Genomic DNA, 22,466 nt, shown 5'->3' with positions numbered 1-22,466 from the left:
ATCTGTGTACTTACCGTGCGCGGATAGGCCGCTTTGTAGCGCATGGCCATTTTGCCAGTGGTTGTTCGCCAATATGGCTTAGGCCTGCCTTGGCTACTAGTTGCTGGCGCATGGGTGGACGCTGTTCCTTGGTTTTGTTTTGTATTGCTCATTTGATACTCTGCGCTGGCGACGTAGAGACCGACCCAGGCCCGGATAAGGTGGACCAAGTTCTCGCGCTTCTTAAAGAGTTAACGTTGTCAAATGAAAAATTTCAGAAAGACGCTTCAAACAAACTAAAGGATATTCAAACGAGCGTCACTGACATCAAAAGGCGACTCAGTGGTGTCGAAGAGCGACTAAAAGCAGTTGATAACCTGTGTCATGACGTCACCACCGTTAACTCAGTCGTTCAGGAATCGCAAGAGCAGCTGAAGACCATAGAAACTAAACAGTTGGAGCAGGCCAATCTGGTCGTTGATCACCTAAATAACCGTATGCGCGGAAATAACCTAATATATAAGGAATCCCGGAAGAACCAAAAGAAACATGGGTTGACACTGAACGCATCATCAACCAGTTCGTGTTAACTAAGCTAGGCTTCAATATAGGCGAAATAGAGCGAGCCCACAGAATAGGTCGACCTAAAGCAGGTCACATCCGACCAATTGTCGTGAAATTTCTGAATTTTAAAGACAAGAGCATCATTTTAAAAAATGCTTCCAAATTGAAGGACCTGCAGAAGCCACGCTTGTGGATTGAAGAAGATTTCTCGGCCCGTATGCAGCTCATCAGGAAAAAACTCAAAGATTTCGCTCGCGAAGTACGTAAGCCTAACGAAAAATATACTGTGGTCTACGATAAACTCCTTCTTGGAAGCAAATGTTACACCTTTGATTCATCACAAAACAAAGTAACCTGTCTTTCAACGCGCAATGAAGCCGAAGTATGTCGCCTGAGTGCGCAACCTGCTGTTGGCGCACGAGGGGACGAAACAAACCAGAATGATTGACACAGTCATGCTAATCAAGGTGATTCCTTGTCACTCCTGTTGTGCAACTTTCGAAGCATGTTTCACAAACAAGACCAGCTATGTGCATTTATTGAGGCTTGCTCTGTAGATATTGTTCTTGGGACAGAAACTTGGCTTACACCCGATATTGGGGACAACGAGCTGTCGCTCTCTAGAAATTTTACTATTTTTAGAAATGATAGGGTGGACGCACGGGGAGGCGGTGTTGTAGTTGCCGTGCAATCTAATCTATGTGCTCGCGTTGTTGACACACAGTCAAATATTGAAATTTTGTGGATTTCACTTCAGGTCTGTCCCTCTGTGACTTGCGCAGTCGGAGTCTGTTACCGTCCACCTGATGCTACTTCTGAATTCATCGAGAGTCTTAATCATTCCCTAACTTTAATCCAAGACAAGTATCCAACTTCACCTATAATACTTGCTGGCGATTTTAACTACCCCACAATAAATTGGCAGAGGTGTACGCCCCTAGGTTGCGCAAGGAAGAGCGAATGCAAGGAATTTCTTGATGTTCTTTGTTCATTTGATCTGCATCAAATAGTTTGCAAACCAACACGTGGAAAAGCTATTCTAGATCTAGTCCTCACAACCAAACCGGAAAATAGGCTTGTTCACGTCCTTGAATGTATTAGCGACCACAACGTAGTACACGGCGAATACCAATTACAAAGTAGTAAACCAGAAAAGGCAACGAAATCAATTTACGATTACTCCCGTGAAAATATTGACGCGATTCTTACAGAGCTGTCATATTTTTCTGTGTGGTTCTTGGAAACCATGGCTTATCGCAATACAAGTGATATCTGGCTCGCTATCCGAAGGAAGCTTATTGAACTGAAAAAAAGGCACGTTCCCAAAATTAGAATAACGTCATCAACACAGAGCACATGGTTCACGTCCCAAGGGAAGAGAGTAATATATAAAAAGAAACGCCTTTACTCTAAAGCTAAGTTGTCCCACTCGGATGGTGATTGGCAGCGATACCAAGAACAATCAAATAAATGTAAAGCTGAAATTGAAGCATCTAAAGACAAGTTTTTTAACGGTGACATCGTCAGCATGATAATGAACAATTCGAAAAAGTTTTGGAAAGTAATTAACCCTAAACACTCTTCTCAATCCACTATACCAATCGTTAATAACGGTGTGCTACTCTCACCATCTGAAGCTGCGACTGAATTAAACTCGTTTTTCAGCTCTGTATTCACAAACGAAAATCCAATTCCACCTGACCTTACGTTTCCTTCAATTAACTCATCTATGAATGATCTCATAATTACACCAGAGGGAATAGAATCGGCCATCGATCGACTTTCTAATAACTCAGCGCCAGGTCCAGACGGCATCTGCACAAAGATGCTTGAAATGACTAAACCTATATTATCTCCCGTATTAGCCACCCTTTTCCAGCAATCAATAGATACAGGAATCGTACCAGATGACTGGAAGGTCGGTCGTATCACTCCCATTTACAAATCAGGTGACCGATCAGTGCCCTCAAACTATAGACCTATATCCTTAACTAGTATTCCATGTAAATTACTTGAGCATATCATATCTTCCGCAGTTATGAAATATTTATCTGAACATAACTTCTTTTCTAACAATCAACATGGATTTCAGAAAGGACGCTCTTGTGAAACACAGCTTTTTGAACTTATAACTGATCTTCATCAAGCTGTTCACGATTCCATAATAATCGATGCCATATTTATTGACTTCAAGAAAGCATTCGATAAAGTTTCCCATTCTCGCTTAATGACGAAACTTAGCCGGCTTAACATACATGAAAAATTGTTAATTGGATCTCAAGTCCTTTAACCGATCGCTACCAATTTGTTTCCGTAAATGATCACTTTTCCGCTTTAGCACAACTTAAATCTGGCGTTCCCCAGGGATCCGTACTTGGCCCAATCTTATTCTTAATTTACATTAATGACATCAGTAACAACCTGACCTCAACCGTTCGATTGTTTGCAGATGACTGCGTGCTTTACAGACAAATTATCACCTCTGAAGACGCTAATATTTTACAGGCCGACCTAAACAAAATTTCACTTTGGTGCGAGCAATGGCAAATGGAAATTAATGTTTCTAAAACAAAAACTATGACATTTACCAGAGCCAGTAACGTTCACTTAAGTTCATATTTTATGAACAGCATATGCATAGAGAATGTGTATACATTAAAATATTTGGGAGTCCATTTAACTTCTAACCTTACATGGAATGATCACATTGATGAAATAATTTCAAAAGCAAATAAAACACTTGCTTTCATTAGGCGAAATTTATATTTAGCAAATCAGTCAACTAAATTATTAACTTACACAGCTCTAGTTCGCTCAAAGATTGAATACGCTTCCATAATATGGAATCCAAATCAGACTTACCTAATAAACAAGCTGGAATCTTTACAAAATAAAGCAGCACGCTTCATCACTAAAACATACTCTAGAGCATCCAGCATCACGGCTATCAAAAAGTCCCTCCAATTACCGTCTCTAGAAACACGACGACTGTTAGCACTACTTTCCCACTTCCACAGATTGTATCATGCCCCGTCATCCTTTACAGCATCCCATATCAAACCCCCACAAAAAATTTTCCCCCGCCTCGACCATCCCTTCAAAGTGCGTCCCATGTTTGCGCGTACGAATCTCCTGCGACAATCACCGCTCTTTCTAGCTATTCATCACTGGACTAACCTGCCAAAACAAATTGCTTCTATACGGGATCATGACTCATTTGTAAGTAATTTGAAACGCAGTTTTACGCATGTTGGGTAAAAGCAGAATTTTATGCCTTTGACGCATTGTAAGTGTATCTACATGCTTTGTACGGAGTGTTGTTGTTTTTTTTTTCATCATGTATGCGATTCTCTCTCCTTTTTTTCTTTTTATATTTTCTTGTTGTATTCGGTGATCTTTACCGCGATGTTCTATATTGCCTTGCCCCCCCCCCCTAATTGTGTTTTAAATATCCTGTTGTTAACCCCCCCCCCCCCCCCCCTATGTAATGCCCATAAGGGCCTTTAGGGTATCTGAATAAAAAAAAAACTGAAAAGATCATAAAGGCGCAAAGTCTAATGACGCGAAACAGAATGCACTAATCATAAAACTAATTTTTTCATTCATTTTTGAGTAAGTATCTGAGTTTGCCTCTAGAGCTAGCCTTAAATATTTCATCTCGCAGTTTGTTGAGGGTAGCCCAAACATGAGCCCGACGCCTGGCCGCACCATACCTCGTGTTTGACAATGGAACAACGTAACGGTTATATTTTCTAAATAATCTTGTCAGGGTAGTTTCCTGTTTAAATTCACTGTACCAATAGTGCTTAAGGACAACAGTATCAATGAATCAGGATTTGAAGTTTGGGAGCCCTAGTTCATAGAAGATATTTTCAGTTGACAAAATGGGTGTGTTGTACGCAACGTTTTTAAAAATATTATTTTTAAAATGCGGTTGATCCTGCATATCGAACGATTTGAGCAATACTTAATATTTAATCACAATACTTCATACTTCAAAAATAGAACTTTTGGCCGCTTAACATATTTATTATACGTTAAAAATTTGCTAGAATTGTACTATAAATACATTACATTGTATTAAAGATACACCAAACATATGCATTTAATACGTTAAAAATATATTCACCTCGGCTTAAAGAAAGGTGTACTAGTTGGCTTTACCGGATGAAACTGATTAGTGTTTCAACAGCAGTACTAATGACTGAACCGGCTATAATCATTAGGAGCCCATCCCTGAGAAATTGCACAATTGTCATCAATCAAGGGGTCTAAACAATGCAAGGTCACGTGACGAGACATGAAATGGGAAAGACGTCGCCACACAGCAGATGCCGACAGAAAGCGAAGTCAGCAAACAGGAAATGCGCCGACATGTGTAGTATTTGGCTTGCCTCATATATACCTCCCTAAAGGCGGCACATTATCTTGCCTGGTGAGGTGTTTTTTGTGCAGAGACTTTGGAGTCCCAAATTGTCGCACATGTGTCCGACTCATCGCGTTGGGATCAAGGGTCCATCTAGAACCGAACTCCTAGTCGTAATTTCATTAGGCATCGATAAGGAGTCGAACTGTCAATCAGGAAACACATGGGTGTCTATGGGAGCCCGTCGGTCCTGCCAGTCGGGGTCCTTTTCGGTGGCGTGTTCGGGCCCGGACGTGCCCAAGGCGCCCTTGCCGGCCTAATGCTATCCCTTTTTCTACAGGTAAAGTAAATAAGTGGTGATTGCCTTCCTGCTAGAAGTAACCATAAACGAAAGGGTGGAAGAAAAGGGAGAGTTTTCACTGTTCTGCGAAAGGTGATTTTGAGCGCTATGTTTTTCCACGGTATTTTGAAATGTGCTGCTAAATGTTAACGTCGACTGCCCGTTTGTTAAAATTGAAGCATACTTTGGACGAATTAATTTCATACTTACGAAAGTACACTTTTAATACATTGACAAGAGGTTAAACCGCATGCATAATTTTTTTCACGTATTTGAAACGTGCTCGATGCATACTTTGAGTTAATTTTGCCAAAATTTTAAGAATATATTTAAAATACCAAGCATGAAATGCCAGGAATCTATATCCTGCATATTTTTAGTGCATTCATGAATACAAACTATGTTCAAAATACAATATAAATATCCCCCCGTGTATTCCAAACATATTAGTTTTCGGGACCGGTTAACTGAAAGGATTAACTCCTGAGATCTAACACTGACTTCGACCTACTATCTTCCCAAATCATGCCCTGAACATCAGGGTGCACTTCCTCTCAAGATGCGTCGACAGGAGGTCTTAAAGGGGGTCATTTTGATCTGATTCCTGAGAGCTTAAAACTGCTCAGACGAGAGCTTTACTTGGTATTAGGGATCTTCTTGAACACCATATGCAGGAATCATTCTTTTATGAATTTGTTTCGGTTTCTTCGTTTTTAAGGAATTCAATCATGATGCAAAGCTCCAAATTCCTCATTTTGTTTGAAGAGCCACACTTTATTGCAGTTGCAATCCTGTCACTTGCATTACTTCCATCACACTGAACTGCTACGCTATTGTTATATGTGTAGACATATATAAACCAGACATATCTACAATTTAAGCTCTGTAACGCTCACAAATCTTACACGAATGGACAACTTATTGAACATCCCCCGTAAAATAAAATACAGACCTTACAAAGCAGCATCTGCAGTTAGTACCTACCTCAGCGCCACCACCGTGCTGCAAAGTTTATAACATTAATTGGGGCGGCCGCTCTTCCAACATGGGTAACCAGCACGCATGTCACCAGCAGATAGCTTTGTAAATGGTCTTTGTACATGGTCTCAACTGCTGTACATAAATGTGTTCAATAAATACCATGTATGAGAAAAAACTGCGTCAATAGCCTAGTGGTTTTATGCCCTGAGAAACGGAGCTGCGCTAGGTGCGCCGCTCAAGGCTGTGTGTGATATGCGATTTTTTTCCCTCTATGCCATTAGGGCGAAATATTGCCGAATTTTTTTTAGAAAGCTTCGGCATCAGGTTCAGTTTTAGCCTCAGTTTCAGTTTAAGCATCGGCTTTGCCGCGGTTCCGGAACGATGTTCTCCTGAGTGTGTTAAGAATGGAAGGCGAAAGCATATAATGCATAGCACATTTCTCTTATTCATTTGCTCCCACTGCTGCAGACATACTATGCTTGCCGTTAATTGAGGACTTGATCACTTGTTAAGCATGTGATTTTTTACTGCAAACAGAGAACGTAATTACTCGGCACCAGTTCAGCGCTCTAAGTTTCATGAGTGAGAAGTTTAACCTTTGTGGAGAAAAATTATTGCGGGACTCAAAAAAGAATGAAGAATAAAGTGTCCTTGCCCGTACCACTATGTATAACGGGCTTGACCCTTCGTGGACATCAAGAACTGAGTGGAAACGTTGGCAGTGTGCACATATGCATTGCTTTAGTGTGAGATGATATTTAAAAGTCCTATTTGTGACCGCCGTTCTCTCAGCTCGCGGAACAGATTTGGTAAGCATATTGTTTTGCGCCCCTGAGCGGCAATAGTCCCTTTAGATGAGCTGTTAATGCATGACTTCTGCATTATGGTAAACCAGCCAGAAGTCGAAACACTAGAAAACAACCGGAGAAGCGTTGCCCTATATACTGATTGTTGTCTTTCGTCTTCAGCCCTCTGACCACACTAAACCGATGTCAGTTCCGCGAACTTAAGGTACCATTAGGTCATCCCCTCCCCTCTGCCCCCCCCCCCCCCCCCTATCCCCCACACACACAATAAAAGACGTACCACTTCCTTTCCCCCCCTTCGGGCTTGCTTCAGTTTTCTTTGTGAGCCTGGATCACTAGAAATTGGTATCACCGACTACCATGTATCTTCTGGATAAAACTGGCAAATCGAGGTCATGCCACCTTCAGCAAGTTAGAAATACGTTTGGTATTGACTCCGCCGCACGCTCATGCCATATTTTCAATATTTCCAACGGTAGGATCTGTAGTGCCTCATCGTTATTCTTGAATGCCAGTTAGATTATTCTCATGTAAAATTTTACATCTCACTGCGGTAATATTTTGCTCATTGAGCGCAAAAGCTGTGCGCCTACTGCCTCTTGTTCCCTGTCAATAAATGATTGTCTTTTCAAGTTCTTAAAACCCACCGAAAACTCGTCACTCGAAGATAATTTAATTCGCCACAAGCTTTAAGGAAACATTCAAGGCTTTCAGACTGTTTTAAACCACTAGAATACCATGCGAAATGGCGCGTAGAAGTGGTCTCATTTAAGCATGCATAGCCGACGAGACGGAAGTACCAAACCCTGCTAGTAACGGCGATAAAACGGACGGGTCGAAGTTTGGCTGGAATAGCCGACATCAGGGGCGTAGCCAGGGGAAGGTGGGAGAGTTTTTCTGTGTCAGAACACCCCCCCCCCCCCCCCCCGAAATTTTCTGAGCATTGCATCCCCATCTTCACCCCTCCTTTTGAACATTTTTTTTGCTTTTCTCCGCTCATGCTATTTACACCGCATCGATATATTAAAACGTAAAAACGGATATAATAGGAGTGTCGACTTGCTGACAAAAATGGTTGCTACTCTAAAACCAGATGACGCCACTAATTTGAAATATAGTATCGTAATATTGCAATATTCCCGTATTTCAAAATTTTAATACTGCAATATTTTAAATAGCCGTGATTTTTTGTGCAAGCGTTTTTTTTGCGAAAAAATAAATGTTCTTTACGAATCAAGTCGTCGGAGTCCTGTGTCATTCGTATTTTTGTGAGGTATTAAAGTGAACGAACACCCCCCGAGAAATATTTCTGGCTACGTCACTGGTCGACGTAGACCATGTGTCTTGCAAAAGCAACAGGGGATCGTAAAGTAGTCTGTCTCCAAATTTTTGTGATAGCCCTCGTATCATGTCGAGTGCATGTCGTTGCCATGATTTGCTGGCATCTGCCCTGAACGACTATGTTTTTAAAAAGCCAAGTCGTACTTCCATTTGTTATTGGCGCATTCGCGTATGCATCCGTTGTCTCTCGATGCACTGCTCATGGTACAGATTTCATTATCGCATATTTCCCACTGCAGCCCTCAGCTCGTCTTAAATCTCTACCATACCTTGGAGCAAAGAAAAAAAGATTCAGGAGAAATTCTGTCAAATGTTAAGCCTTACAGAAAAATTAGGGTATTATTGAGGGCCAATATCTCACAAAAATATCGATAAGAAATTCGAAGGCGAGTAAAATGTAACACAGCCTGAAAACTTTATGCAGCTGGCAAATAGAAAGAACTCTAAGAAATGCGCTCGCGCTCAGTCTATTATGGCTGTGTGGAAATATGCTTCACGAAGCCACAGTATTACTGAGGTTCAGGCCACTAGTCCTGGGCCTAAATTTGCGCCCCACAATCGAACAGAACTTTGGGGTTCGTCTGCCATGTTTTTAGCAACAAAAAAAATCGCTATTAGCATCTGCTTCTAGAGCAGGTACCGGTAACATTAAGGGCAGTTTGTAAAGTTGGTTTCATTTATTGCCGGAGGTTCTAACATTTTCATGCTATGGTTATTAGATTGCAATGATCATCATACCAAGTGATAGGGATAAGGCTGCTGCATACGTTTCTCTATTTCTTTCGGATGGCGTGCCTACGGAGACAGCACTGCTCTTGTATTTAGAATTAACGTGTCACAGCTACAGAAATTGTAACGAAGTGCCTCATGTCACGTGGTTATGGCGAATTACCATTTTCACCCGGCAATTCTCGCACGCTACTTGCAAGAGCGCGCTGAAAAGAGATATTCGTCCAATTATCAGCTACCGTACGCTCGTGGAAGCGCACTTTTTCCTTCTTCATCGAAAGTAGAAGAAAAGCGAAGCGCATGGTGCAGGTTTGCACCTTTTTCAGTCAGCGACGGATCATTGAGCAAGCGTGCAGATTAATGGCATGGGCGCCTGTCGCCTTGGAGCCTTTCCAGGAGCAGTCGTTAAGGCTGGCAGTATGAACGTGACAAGAAAGTGGTTATTGTGGAATTCTTGGTTGGTGAAATGGTTCTTCCATGCTGGGCTTCGTGGTGCATCGTACTTGGGTTTCCGTCATATCCGCGAGTAAAAACGAGAGTTTTCGGTGGAGACGTGATATGGTGAAGTATTCAGCCGAAGGAGTTCGCGGAAATGTGTTGCCACCCTTTGTTATGCGGGCGCTCTGTACGCAATTCGCAGTTAGCGGTCGAGACGTTTCCGGCTTGCGTCGACGCCTCCTTCAAACACACGTCAGTATGCGAGGGCGGTTGCGCCAGAGCCCGGAGATCCGTGTGATAGTTTTTAAAAATGCCGTTCGCCAGCCAAGGAAAAAAAGACGAAACTTTTTTTTCCCTATTCGCCGATGGCAATCTTCGGTACGCGAATTTAGCATTCGTAAAGGAGAGTTATGAGAGAGAAGAAGCAGCAAGTAATCATTTCAGCGAATACGCTACTCACACCAATGATTTCGGAGCTATCATCTTTTTTTTTCTTGAAGGTTTTCGCCATTCTTCTGCGAGCCAAGCATGTATTAACACTAGCTGTTCGAAAAGGCAGCTGCTATAATAAAAGCGGCTAGCTGTCGTCCGTGCCAGCGGCTGCTGTACATAGGGTTCTGCGAAAACTTGGATTCGGGTTGATGAAGCTTCCCTGCAATGCGCTCCGGATCAAAGCCACGCACAGTGTATTAATTGTTTGATTCATTTTCGTATGATGCAAGAGTCCTCGTGCCATGCTAGCGTTTTTTTTTGTGAAATGAAGGGGCTGCGCCTCGACGCGCAGGGCCTGTCGTCCACGCAGATGAAGGGAACCCAGCTAGTGGAATGTTGGACCAAGAGGCTGTGAACCGCTGTGGCAAAGCGAAGAAAGCCGGCCCATCAGCGGGCCTACCAAACCTTGGCAAAAGGGGTGTGTCATTTACCATTTCGATAATGAAAACGGCTTTCCCAGTGGCCCCTGAGATCTGTTGTGTAGAAAAAACGAACACCTTTTAATACAGGCCATTAATATTCCTTACAGCAAAATTATTTATTTTTTGTGAACTCTACAGAACAGTATGATATGCAGCCGCAAAGCGCAATCACCACTGGAAGCAAAGTAGAGCAAAAACACTTAAAAGCTTACCATCCTATCCAAGGCGCCGAAAAAGCAACGGATTCGATAGTCGTGCATGCAATGGCTAAACACCGCTGTTTTATCAGGCGTATAGTATCAGGCGTATAGTATCAGGCGTATAGTATCAGGCGTATAGTATAGGCATGATAGGTGTAATGATAGGTGTAACGTTAAGAGACCGGAAGCGGGCAGAGTGGGTGAGGGAAGAAACACAGGTTAATGACATCCTAGTCGAAATCAAGAGAAAGAAATGGGCTTGGGCAGGGCATGTAATGCGAAGGCAAGATAACCGCTGGCCCTTAAGGGTAACGGAGTAGATTCCAAGAGAAAGTAAGCGTAGCAGGGTGCGGCAGAAGGTTAGGTGGGCGGATGAGATTAAGAAGTTTGCAGTCAAAGGGTGGATGCAGCTGGCAAAAGATAGGGTCAATTGGAGAGACATGGGAGAGACCTTTGCCCTGCAGTGGGTGTAGTAAGGTTGATGATGATGATTATGATGACGTATACATGTCATGACTGCGCAGGCAATATATGCTTGTGCCGGCACAGTATGTTTTCAGATGCAATGCGTGGCGAATTTTTAAGTATGACGCATTAATATTTACAAGTAAATAACCGCTGCTCTTGTGCTTACTGAGAAGAACGCGTAAGCAATGTTAATCACATTCAAGCACAAACTCTAAATGCATGCCGAAGACTCTGCGCCCTCAGGCGCCAATATTTAGAGGCCTCAATTCCACCCTCAAATAGGCTTACCTTTGAGCATTGAGGTCGGGCGGCTCTAGAGACACGGCGTTAGAAAACATATTCATGTGTGGTGCCTGGGATCCGCCCAATAAGTAGAGGGCAGCATTTTTTAGGGTGGCACATAGCTTGTGCGAGGTATCAAAGAACTGCGACGTAGTAGCATTCCAAAATTTCTGCCATACTTTGATGAAGTTCCGAAAAACATGGATATATAAAACACCTCAGGAGAAAAATAAAGGCAGAAAAAAAAAACATGTATAGTAGGTTTATTGAAACTAAAAATTCTCATTGTTTTATTGAATACAAAAACTGTAATAACACGCTAAATAATAAACTAAAGGTTTTCATGTCGAATTATTATGCTCACCGCTTTCGGCGATATGCAATGGCCCCAGAGAAGTATGGCAGGGAGTAAATTAACTGAATACCAAAGCACAGTACTACCTATAAGATTTAACAGCAACGAAAGGAACATTCAGGACTGCTGATTAAGCTATAGCAATGAATTTGTTCGTATCAATACTGGGTATGCAGATTACAGTCACCCAGAACGTACTCAATCCTCAAAAACCTATTGCCAAATTCTGTCTTCTTTTCTGCATGTACCACTGAAGTAACTGGCTTCTTTATAAACTTAAAAGATCATGTTTCAGGCAAGCATGGTCATATAGATACATCTCCATAGATCATATATCCACGCCTATTTGTGATGTCCTGATGTACATCATAAACTTCATAATTAGAACTGGTACGCTCTCAAATCACTAAAATATTTCGGTTGTGCCGAATGTATAAAGATGCAAACTAAATTGAAACTGAAAATTGCGGTCTTATGTCCGTAGTGTCAGTGCTATTTAAAGTGCTTGAGGGAGTAATTTACATTGGCCTCGAAACATTTTCATAGAATCAGAATTTTAACCAGCTTGGAGTGTGGATTTTCGAAGCAGAAAGTTACATAACAAGGTTTCTTAAGCAACAGGCAGAAAATGATTGAGAACATATAAAGTCGGAAATGTATCCTAAGCTTTTTCCTCGACTTTCTGAAACCTTTTGGCTTAATCTAGCATGATATTCTATTATGAACTGGCTGATTATGCAGTTCATGGGAGATACCTTTGGACTTAATTGTACAACAGGTTTCAGTTTGTGAGAGTTAAGTACTACCATTTTAATAGCATCGTTATCCAGCAATACGTCACTTAATAGTAAATGTTGTGACGATTGCTATTTACAGTGCGTAATAATGAAATCACTGATATTCCTGGCTCACTTCATCTGATCATGCGCGCCAATGACAACAATATGTTTTTCACCGACTGTTTCTTTCCTCAGCTAGAAATAATAGCCAATAACTACTGATATAGGTTGAGTTAACGTTTGAAAGTTAACAAAATTTGCGAAATTTTATTCTTATATTGTATTTAGCAGAATTCACATCCTCTGTCGATGTCACGTATAAGAAGCAACAAATGACTTGATTCTATGGAACATGCATGCTTTAAAGTCGGTAAAAGTGTTCAGGAAAACTGCAGGATGCCTTTATAAAATTGATAATTTTACACCCACTTGGCTTATGATCTCAATGCGTTATGGTTTTTATTATTGCAAAGTATCGCATTGTTCATTCGCGCCGTTAAGCACCACATCTAGGGACCTCAAAACGTTGCTTTCTCACTGAAAAAAAACATAGTCATAAAACGATTGAAGGCTGTCACTGTAGTCTGCCAGATTTGTCCACAAAACTTCACTAAAGAAGTACTCCATTCTACACACAGGTTCAATTTATTCCTTTAAAAAACTGTATTATAATCACCATAACAAATTATTTGCTCCTTTATATGAAAGAGGTGGCGTAGGACAGCATCTGAGAACAAAAGGAAAACGTATACCTCTCATTCGGACTAACTACGGGACGCAGAATCAAACTTTCGTCATCAACAACAAACCGGCAACATCATCAACAAAGATCATCAACAAAACTTCACAAGATGCGAAATTTTCGGCATCGGCAAAGGTATTTAAAACTTAAAGGAAACAATTTTTTTACAAAGGACCGTAAAGGTATGTACTTCGATTTTGCGCACTATAAATTCGATTTTTCTCAATTTGTAGGCTCGATTATGTATCAAATGCTTGTAGCATGAGAGAGACAGGAAGAAAAACCTGTTAATGAAAGAGCAGAGATTTTAGCCGGCCTGTGAAAACCGCTGACTTGCTACTGTGCATGAGGAATGCAATTCTGGAGAGAAATACGGAAGGAGAGGGGTGCAGGAAGCTATTAAGTGAAAGAAGTAAAAAATACAACAAACAATTGGGCATTGAATTGGGGCTGAGGTACACGACAATAAATGGTAAAATTTAGAGTAATGATGAAAGTGCCTTCCTTTATTTATATGCGCAAACAAGGATACAAGTATTGCTGTTTTAGTTAGATGTTCGGTCTAGGATTGCATAGAAATCGCGCAAAGTATTTAATTTCTGCTTATTTTATGTTGCATACACCATTGAGTTCGTGTTTATACGTGTACAGGGAGCGAAGACAAAGTCAGGCGCACCGACTATTGCACTGGCTTTCTGCTTCTTTTGAAAAAAAAATAAACACCAAACCAAATCATCCCTAACTAAAAACCGTCAAGAGCTGTGACGGCATTTGGGCTTAACGATCGACCAGAAGCTTGAGTGACGGGTTAGGAAGGCTACATTTTGAACACTCCACTTTCAACACGAAACCGTGAGGAGCGAAGTCTTTTCTAGAAACAATAGCGTATACCTTTTCGAGGAGAGAGCCGCAAATATCGAGGTGGTCGCCATGACGGAAGACCGTATTTTTCATTTCAAGTTGCAGATAGAAACAACGCGCTTGTATCAGACACAATTTTTCTCTGCGATTTGGGCCGACAAATTGTGCCGAAATTATCGATGGAGGCGAAATTCTAGAGGCCCGTGTATTGTGCGATGTCAGTGCACGTTAGAGCCCCAGGTGGTCGAAATTCCGGAGCCCTTCATTACGGCGTCTCTCATAGCCTGAGTCGCTTTGGGACGTTAAACCCTCATAAACCATAAACCATAAATTGTGCCGAAATAATTCGTGAGGCTGCCTTATCACGAGCTGTAAGCATTACAGGAAAAAAAAGCGGAAACTGAGTCGTTTACAGCATCTGACTGGGTTCGCTCAAGTACAATTTGGTAACCTGTTCACGAAAAGCAGCTACGTACTTCGCATACAAAGACTTATATTGGGGGGCATCCAGAATCTTGGAAAAGAAAAACTTGCCCAGATTACATGACTACCCACACATGCTAAGGCATTTATTGTGCGGTAGCTCTGGCACTAGCTTTTTTATTAAAGAGCATATGAACAGCTCTTACGCATCACTCCTTTTTCAACGCTACGCCGGCATGAATTAGCTGCGACATTGCAGTTTTCAGTCAATGACTGTGCGTGCGTTCCATCCCTCGGCATGCTGTAATTCCTCATGCGTAAGCAGCCAACGTCGGCTTGCCCTCTTTTTATCCAAGGAAAACCCATGCGAGAACCAGGGAGGATGTAAAAGGCTATAATGGTCACTGAAAACTTAGTATCCAGATTTATATGTTTAACGCTTACAAAGGATTGATGGCATCCGGTGCACGGCACCCATCCACGTGCCAGACAATAACCACAATAGAGATAATAGATGGAATGTCGAGTGTGAAGTTTAAAACCTGAGAGTTCGAAGCACCTGCCTGCTAGTGAGTCTTATAGTCTGCTGCAACAACCATGCTCAGACTGACACAAGTAGTGTTACCAAAACCCATCTCTTAGAAAACTTTTTCAGTCCGATTTGAGTTTTGTATTTATTTGTAATAAAGAAGCGAAAATAAAATAAAGTGGGGGTACTAATGCAACGAGCGCTAGAAATTGCTGTACGACTTGGGGTCCGCATCAACATTCCTAGACAATTTGAGTCGTCTAAACTTGATTTGTGCCGAAAATGCGGCCTATTGTGCAGCGTGCGCAACTTATCAGTGACCATGGGAGCCCCTTGTATGATTCTGAAGAAACTGACTCATAATGAAAGCCTTCGTGGAAGAATTTTCTTTTCAATCAGCTTTGAAAATAACTAGATAAGCAATTTATCTGGATAGTGATGTCAACGGCAAACCTTTATTTCACAGTTCTAAGAAGGCTTCGTTGTTTCTTACTGTCATGGTCACCTCAGATCAAAAAACTCCGTGCGAGGATTACTGCAGCATCGCAAATGTTCAGGTTCATGGCGGGAACAAGGTGGGGTAGCAACTGCCGATCAATGCTTCTGCTTGAAAAAGCCTACGTTGAAGGAACCTTGCGCTACTGTCTACCAGTGCTTCAAAGATTATCTACATCAAGCAATAAGACTCTCAATGCCGCACGGAACAACTGCCTGCGAATATGTCTTGGCCTCCCAAAGGGTTCCTCTGCATCAGGAACAGTAGCGGAGGCAGGATGTCTCCCACTAGAGGTAATTGCCGCCCAGGAAACTATGCGTACCCATCTCCGCCATGTCCTGCAAGGGAAGAAGCACTTCCTACACCGTGTCCACCTAACTCACAGCAACTCTAGCTTTGGCCAGGCAGTGCAGCTCCTGCCCCTTCCTACTATTAATCAGTCTCAGATACTACTACCTCTGGCCTTTCCTCCATGGACACTCTCTCCTCTAAAGGTGAAGAAGTCTGTTCTAGGTGTGAATGCAAAGAGCCGCATGCCACAGGCAGCACTTCTGCAAGCTACTCTCGCCTACTTAATCGAAGAATATACGCAGCACACCCATATCTTCACCGACGGTTCAACTACTAAAGAAACTTCTTCTTGTGGCCTTTATGTGCCCTCAACAGGCCATGCCCTTTCTTACCGACTGCAGCGGAGGACCTCCTCTACAGCAGCTGAGCTTCACGGCATTAAGGAAGCTGTTTCTTACATCTTGCGCCGAACCGCCGGCCGTTGGGTTATCTTCACCGATTCAAAAGCATCTCTGCAGATCCTGGCCAACCTGCTGAAGAAAACGAATCACCAGCCAGTTTCCCTGGACATTGGGTATATCCATCATTTAGCTATTGCCGCAGGCCACTGCATAACATTTCAGTGGGTACCTGCTCACTGTGGCATTATGGCTAATGAAAAAGCAGATGAAGCGGCCCGTAAGGGCCATCAACATCAGAGATACATTCGAAGTTTTCTCACGAAATCTGATGCGTCCCAAATGGCTAGAAGTTTTGCGTACGAAGAAACGTATCGGCTTTGGAGTTTGCCGACACATCAGTACCAATTTCTTCACTCAATCGACCCACATCTCAGATCAAGACTCTCACCCATAATTCCTCGACAACTCGAAACACTTTATCACCGACTTCGTCTGAATGCTGCATATACGAATGGCCTGCGATACCATTTTGACAAATGAACAGTCCGCATTGTGACAACTGTGCTTCGATAGAAACTGTGGAACATATCCTGCTTGAGTGCCCTGCGTATGCTAGCGAGCGTGCGTACTATGAACATTGCATGCAGAAGCTCTGCCCAGTGCCCCTAACAATGGACAAAGTTTTAGGCCCCTTAGCCTGCTTCAGGCAACAGAGACTTGCAATGAACTTTCTTTTTACATATTTAAAAGACATTGGACATCTCGATAAGCTCTAAATTCACTTGCTGGTTACCTTCATGCATTCTTCTTGCAGTGAACTTCGTCAGCCCATTCGTCGGACTATGCACTCCATCATTCCATAGGTTACATCAATACTCGCCACTGCATCCTTAGTACCCATTTCATGGCTGCATTTTATCTTCGTTTTTTTTCCACCTCTTCCCCGCTGCTCTCCTTCAGTCTTTTTCTCCCAAATTCCCCTCCCTACGCAGAGTAGCATGCCAGCGATATTGAAACGCCGGCTAAATTCTCTGTTTCTTCATTAAAGAGTCTCTCTCTCTCTCTGCTACTCGGCCATTCAAAATTTGTTCCGCTGCTTTTTCAAGTTTTTTTTTTCTCAGCAGACATCACCAACGCCCTTTTTGCGAATTCAGTTAGCAGAATACTATAAAGACGGGAAAAGAAGCTTTTTCTTGAAGAGCAATTTAAATATTCAAAAGGTGCAGCTGGTCCGAGCAACAAAAATCGCTCGCACGGCCAAGAATAGGCGGATGCGTTCTAATCGCTCCTCTGGGCAGAGTCGGGCCATCCTTGACTGCACCGTGGCAGCGTGACATCACCTTTTGAGCGTGGCTCTGCATAATCTGCTGGGTTTTGCGGGCTTTTGTGCAATGCTAGAGCCGAAGAAGCAGTACCGCCATACTTGCACTTAGCTATAGTTCGTGGCGAGAATTGGTAGCTGAGGTCACCATGTATTCATTGCACCATTAACAAGCTAGGAGAACATGACTCATGCAAAAGGATTACTATGCAGTGTGCGTGCGGAGCTAGCATTTAAAAACGGAAAGATTTAAATGGCCAGCTTGGCTTCTGTACCAGACAAGCTCGCCCGTTTTAAATTCGAAACGCCAAGGTGCAAGATAAAGAGGCAAAAAATGAACCAACACATAGAGCGGCGCCGACTTCTAAATGACCCGAAGCGAGTTCCAAGTGCATACAAATGGCTGGAAGTCAACGTCAAGCTTGCTTTCTCTTGTCGCGCAGATTTCGTTCAGGATGCGTCGTCTGAATATGTCTAAGGAAGCCAGTCACTCTTCTACGCAAGCTGAACTAAGCCACATCAGCCTTGGATGCCTTTCTGACTTTATTGTGACTCCTCACAGCGTTACGCATAGTCGAAGAGGTGATTTAACCACCTGTGCAAGGCACGTATTATGAAATTCATCGTCTGCAATTGAAATTCAAACAGCGAGCTCGTAATTGCGCAGCTAACCTGACGAACTTGCTTCATTATTGGCGACCGAAAGCCCTTAAACTTGACACATTTTGAAGGCTGTGTGAGTTGCTTTCGACGCGGTAGACGGCTTCACCTTCGCCCCTGACGTCGCAGTGGGGTGCACTTATTGTTGCCAGTTTTTCACTCCGGGAAAGATAATACATTCGGGATTTGTTTGTTTTTTTTCGCAGTGTGGCGCTAGCACGCTAGGGGGTGTGACTAAATACGCTTCGATTTGTCAGTTACTTGACCCGAGGTGTATTTCCTTGAAACGCTTCAGCTCAGTCATCTCGCGCTCGCGGCACTTTGCATTTTTCTTCTCGCAAAAGCATGCACGGTGATGGTTCTCCACTTTGTAAGACACTCAGCACTGGGCAGGCATTCTCGCACGGCAGGAGCAACACGCCTAGGTGGGCAGATATGCACATATTGAAGGACCGTCCAAAGACTGAATAGGTGATGGAAACCATCGAATTGGCGCCCCAAAGGAAACCCAGAATACAAAGAAAGTTGGTTGTCAGGGACACTATCCAAATGGCACTGAAATCGAATTGAATAGAATCAGAAGTCACTTAAAATTAACTGTTTGTGACTGATTTTTTCAAGAATTTATAATGTTGCTATTCGCGCACTTCGCCTGTTTGCTGTGGGCGCTATCAAAAGCTGAAAAGCGCTGGCAAACAAAAACTATAGTTTGTGCTAGGTAGGGCTTTATTACAGCGATCCAGAATAAATTGCTCTGATATTCAATTTTTTCGATGCTAACAAGCAGCATGTTTCAGAAAAGCTGAGAAAGGCTTGAAAGAAACTGAGTAGAATGGTCTGGAATAAAGTTTTGAAAGAAAGTGAGTAGAACTGTCTGGGTAAGCCATCACTACCGCCCGGTAGCGATGGCTTAGTGGCACCCCTTAGAGAGGCGAGCAGGCTTGTCTAGAGAGCTGGAGCTGCGCCCCGCGGGACAAATAACGTGAAACCTTACCACGCTACTGTGTTTCTTTTTTTAGCCTTCTTGCAGCTCTGCGGCAGAGCTTGAGCGTGATGATTACGCATTAAGGCTATTAAGACCAGCATCTCCTTTGTAATTACGCATTTTTTAGTACACCAACCATAGCTCGAGCACTTTAGGCATCGAATTTCGTACAGTGCAAACTGTGGGGTTGAATGTGCCGAACTTATACATAGGCTTTTAAAGACGGTGTAGCGGAAGGCTCTACATGAGTTTAGATCAGCTGGGCTTCATTTATGTGCACTCATATGGCAAAGCAGCACACAGGGGCTTTTTGCATTTTGCACCCATCGACATACGACCGCAGCGCACGGGATCACATCCTTCGAATATGACTGTCGCTTGGCCGTATGGACCGCCGCTTGATAATGCCACAGGTGTGAAATGCTTGCAAAAAGCAGACGCCTGATGTCTTTTGATGTGTTGTGGTTTGTTCGCAGACACCGACGGCAGCATAAAATAGGAACAAAAGATTCTGTGCGATGAGAAGAAAAACGGAGTCTTCTCAGTTGGCTACGACCGGTCATTTAGTGGTGTTTCGTATGCTGCTGACACAACTCGAAAGAAACGCGTTGAAACGGTTGTAGCAAGGAAGCTCTATGTGCAAAACGCCGAACGTAGAAGCCCGCTCCATTTGCAGCGTGCAGCCAAATCCCCTCCATCATTCGCCTCGCACCATAATCCCCGCGTGCCAAAAGCTCCGTACCAGAAACGTCGGGCTAAAACCCCTGCATGCTATTCCCGTTTTTAGTGGCTTTTATCGATGATCACCCACACCATGAACAAGCGTTTTGCTTGTCCCAGAATGCGCAATACATGATGAAGACGTATTAAAAAAATGATTTGAAAAAAAGGGGCACCAATTTGGCCTGGTGGCCCCATGAGAAAAATTATGTTTGGAAAACCTACATTCTTGAAATAAATTCTTGTCATATTGACCACCACAACTTTCAGTGGAAATGAAAACAAAAATACCCCGAAAACGTTCAAGCGATTGGTACATCGTTATGGGTATGGAAGATGGTCTGGTACAATAAGGAGGAGTACTAAATCTGGCTAGAATGCCAGAATAGTATCCAGAAATTGTTTACAAGCGGAAAAGTTCTAGTAGTGTTAAGAGGTCGAGGAGTCAAAATACCCCCCCTGGCAGAGCGAAGAGTGTGTCGAGGCAACCGACACGGCTCAGTCGAGTGTGGAGCTTCTGAACATGGGACTTTTTTAGATGCGGAAAAGCCATAGGGAGTCTGATGCGGCGCGTTCGACCTGGAACTTCTGGCATCGGGCTCTTTCGTGCACCAACCGTTTGAAAGCGGTCGGGTTGAAATCGGACTGCAAGCTATGATGGTGATTGCTGACAGAGGAAAGGTTACCGTGGGGCTTTGATGCGAAGTTAGCGACAGTGAAATTCTGTGTAACATGAAATCTGAGTGCGGGTGCTTGGAATAAGTGTGTTTGTTCCTTTCAACTAAATTTCGCAGTGAGAGCGACCTTGAGCTTCTGAAGTCGTTTAGTTGAGCAACTCCAGTACGACAAGTTTAATCACCATGATGAAAGTCATAGTCGCCAAGACGTGTAATATGTTTCTATAAGAAAAAAAACTAATTGTTCAGAGGCGCCAGCAGCCGGCGGAGGCTGAATTCTAACAGCCGCACCACAGTGTTTACAACGGCAACGAAGCTGTCATGCAATCCGTTTTATTTCCCTGCGTATATAGAGTACTACGGAAGCACGCCTGCCGAAGTTCACAGCTTCCACAAGCAACTCCCGACAATAACAGCCAAGCGTCGTCTGGCTGGATGATGTTAGCAAGCGATACAGGCGAGTGCAGGCGCGCGATGGTAGCTCATAATGCGAGCGCCTTCCGCTAGCTCTTTTGAGCACATCTCACGCCCTGCTGTTTTAATCGGCGGAGCCGCTTTTTGTGCAGCGGCGCGCAAAGAAGCCGCACGACTCGGAAAGGCCGCTCATAACTTTTCATATTCAAATGCTGCATGTTTAAGTCACCCCGTTTGGAGATTCGGGGCTTCACATCAACGAGCTTTTGCGAATCCAGGTGTTATGGTAGCTATAGTACTATATGCAGTTTTGTATGAACGGGAGTCACTAATGTAATAATCTAGATTTCTTTACGTCTGCAAGTATTTGAAGGTAAATGGCACCAATATCAAATCAGTATTTAATAATACTAATTAGTGGTAAAGTTAACAAGTACATGTGAGTTAATCAATGACCATTCATAATAACGAGCGCACCAAGATTCATAAAGAACGTGCCGGCCGTTAAAGAAACAATGCTTTGAGGGCAGGCCAGTCAGTAATGTACGGACGAGCCCAGAATTCGTTAACCCAAAGGAAAGAACTACTAGTCTGTTATGCATAACAAATATCATTAGTTCGCTCAAGCGCACTGTGTATTTACGCGTACTACGATAATGCTCAACTCATTTTATATGTGCGTGTCTTACTATTCTGTCCGTATCTTCAAGCGCTGGTTTGATAAATAAGAAATACGGAAAGAGCGCAGGCGTCTTCCCGCTAGCGTTAAATAGTAGCATCGTTTGTTCGTTCGGTGATCTCTTAAATGTGGACTAACCGTTTACCAATTCCTATACTTCAATTAATGATTCAGGGACACTTATCAGGTGTTTCAGATTAAAAATGGATCCGGCACTTGTGAAATGAAAGGCCTTTCTTATTGATTTACAATGTACGGTATCCAGCGCCAGCTGCGGTCACTACACCCTAGCTAAATTACCAATCTAATCCGTTCACTTGAATCTCGATTGTATCGATAGAATACCACGTCCTAAACACAAAAAAAACCACTCTTACTGAAAACAAAGCTCGTGCAAGGTAGAAAAGAGAACTACAATATAGCCAGTATCGTCGCTTTAGGCCAATCTCGCAAGTACAGGCGCGATGACCGAATACCCAAATCGGATGGTGACCCGAAGGATGCGGTTCGGTCCAAGCCGCGCTGTTCACATTTCGATGGAGGTGAAATGCCAGAGACTCGTGCACTGTGCGATGTCATTGGAGGTTAAAAAACGCCAGGTAGTCGATATTTCCGGAGCCCTCCACAATGGGTGTCCCTCATTGCCTGAGTCGCTTCGGGACGTTAAACCCCAGAAACGAAACCGAAATACCCGAACAAGCCACGTATCTATGAGGCTGACAGAC

General features: G+C 43.1%; 1 protein-coding gene across 1 annotated transcript in view; it reads left to right on the top strand.

The window, feature by feature from the left end:
* The first annotated feature begins 2,977 nt into the window (after nucleotides 1-2,977).
* The window catches only part of LOC144125227 (uncharacterized), a 121,049-nt gene continuing 101,560 nt past the window's right edge, over nucleotides 2,978-22,466 (top strand). The window contains exon 1 of the mRNA XM_077658446.1: nucleotides 2,978-3,797. Within this exon, the coding sequence (XP_077514572.1) occupies nucleotides 3,091-3,797 (707 nt within the window). The 5' untranslated portion in view covers nucleotides 2,978-3,090. The remainder of the gene's footprint in view (nucleotides 3,798-22,466) is intronic.

This window comes from Amblyomma americanum, chromosome 1, assembly GCF_052857255.1.
Source record: "Amblyomma americanum isolate KBUSLIRL-KWMA chromosome 1, ASM5285725v1, whole genome shotgun sequence".
Taxonomy (NCBI): domain Eukaryota; kingdom Metazoa; phylum Arthropoda; class Arachnida; order Ixodida; family Ixodidae; genus Amblyomma; species Amblyomma americanum.
This window is presented reverse-complemented; position numbering and strand designations above follow the sequence as displayed.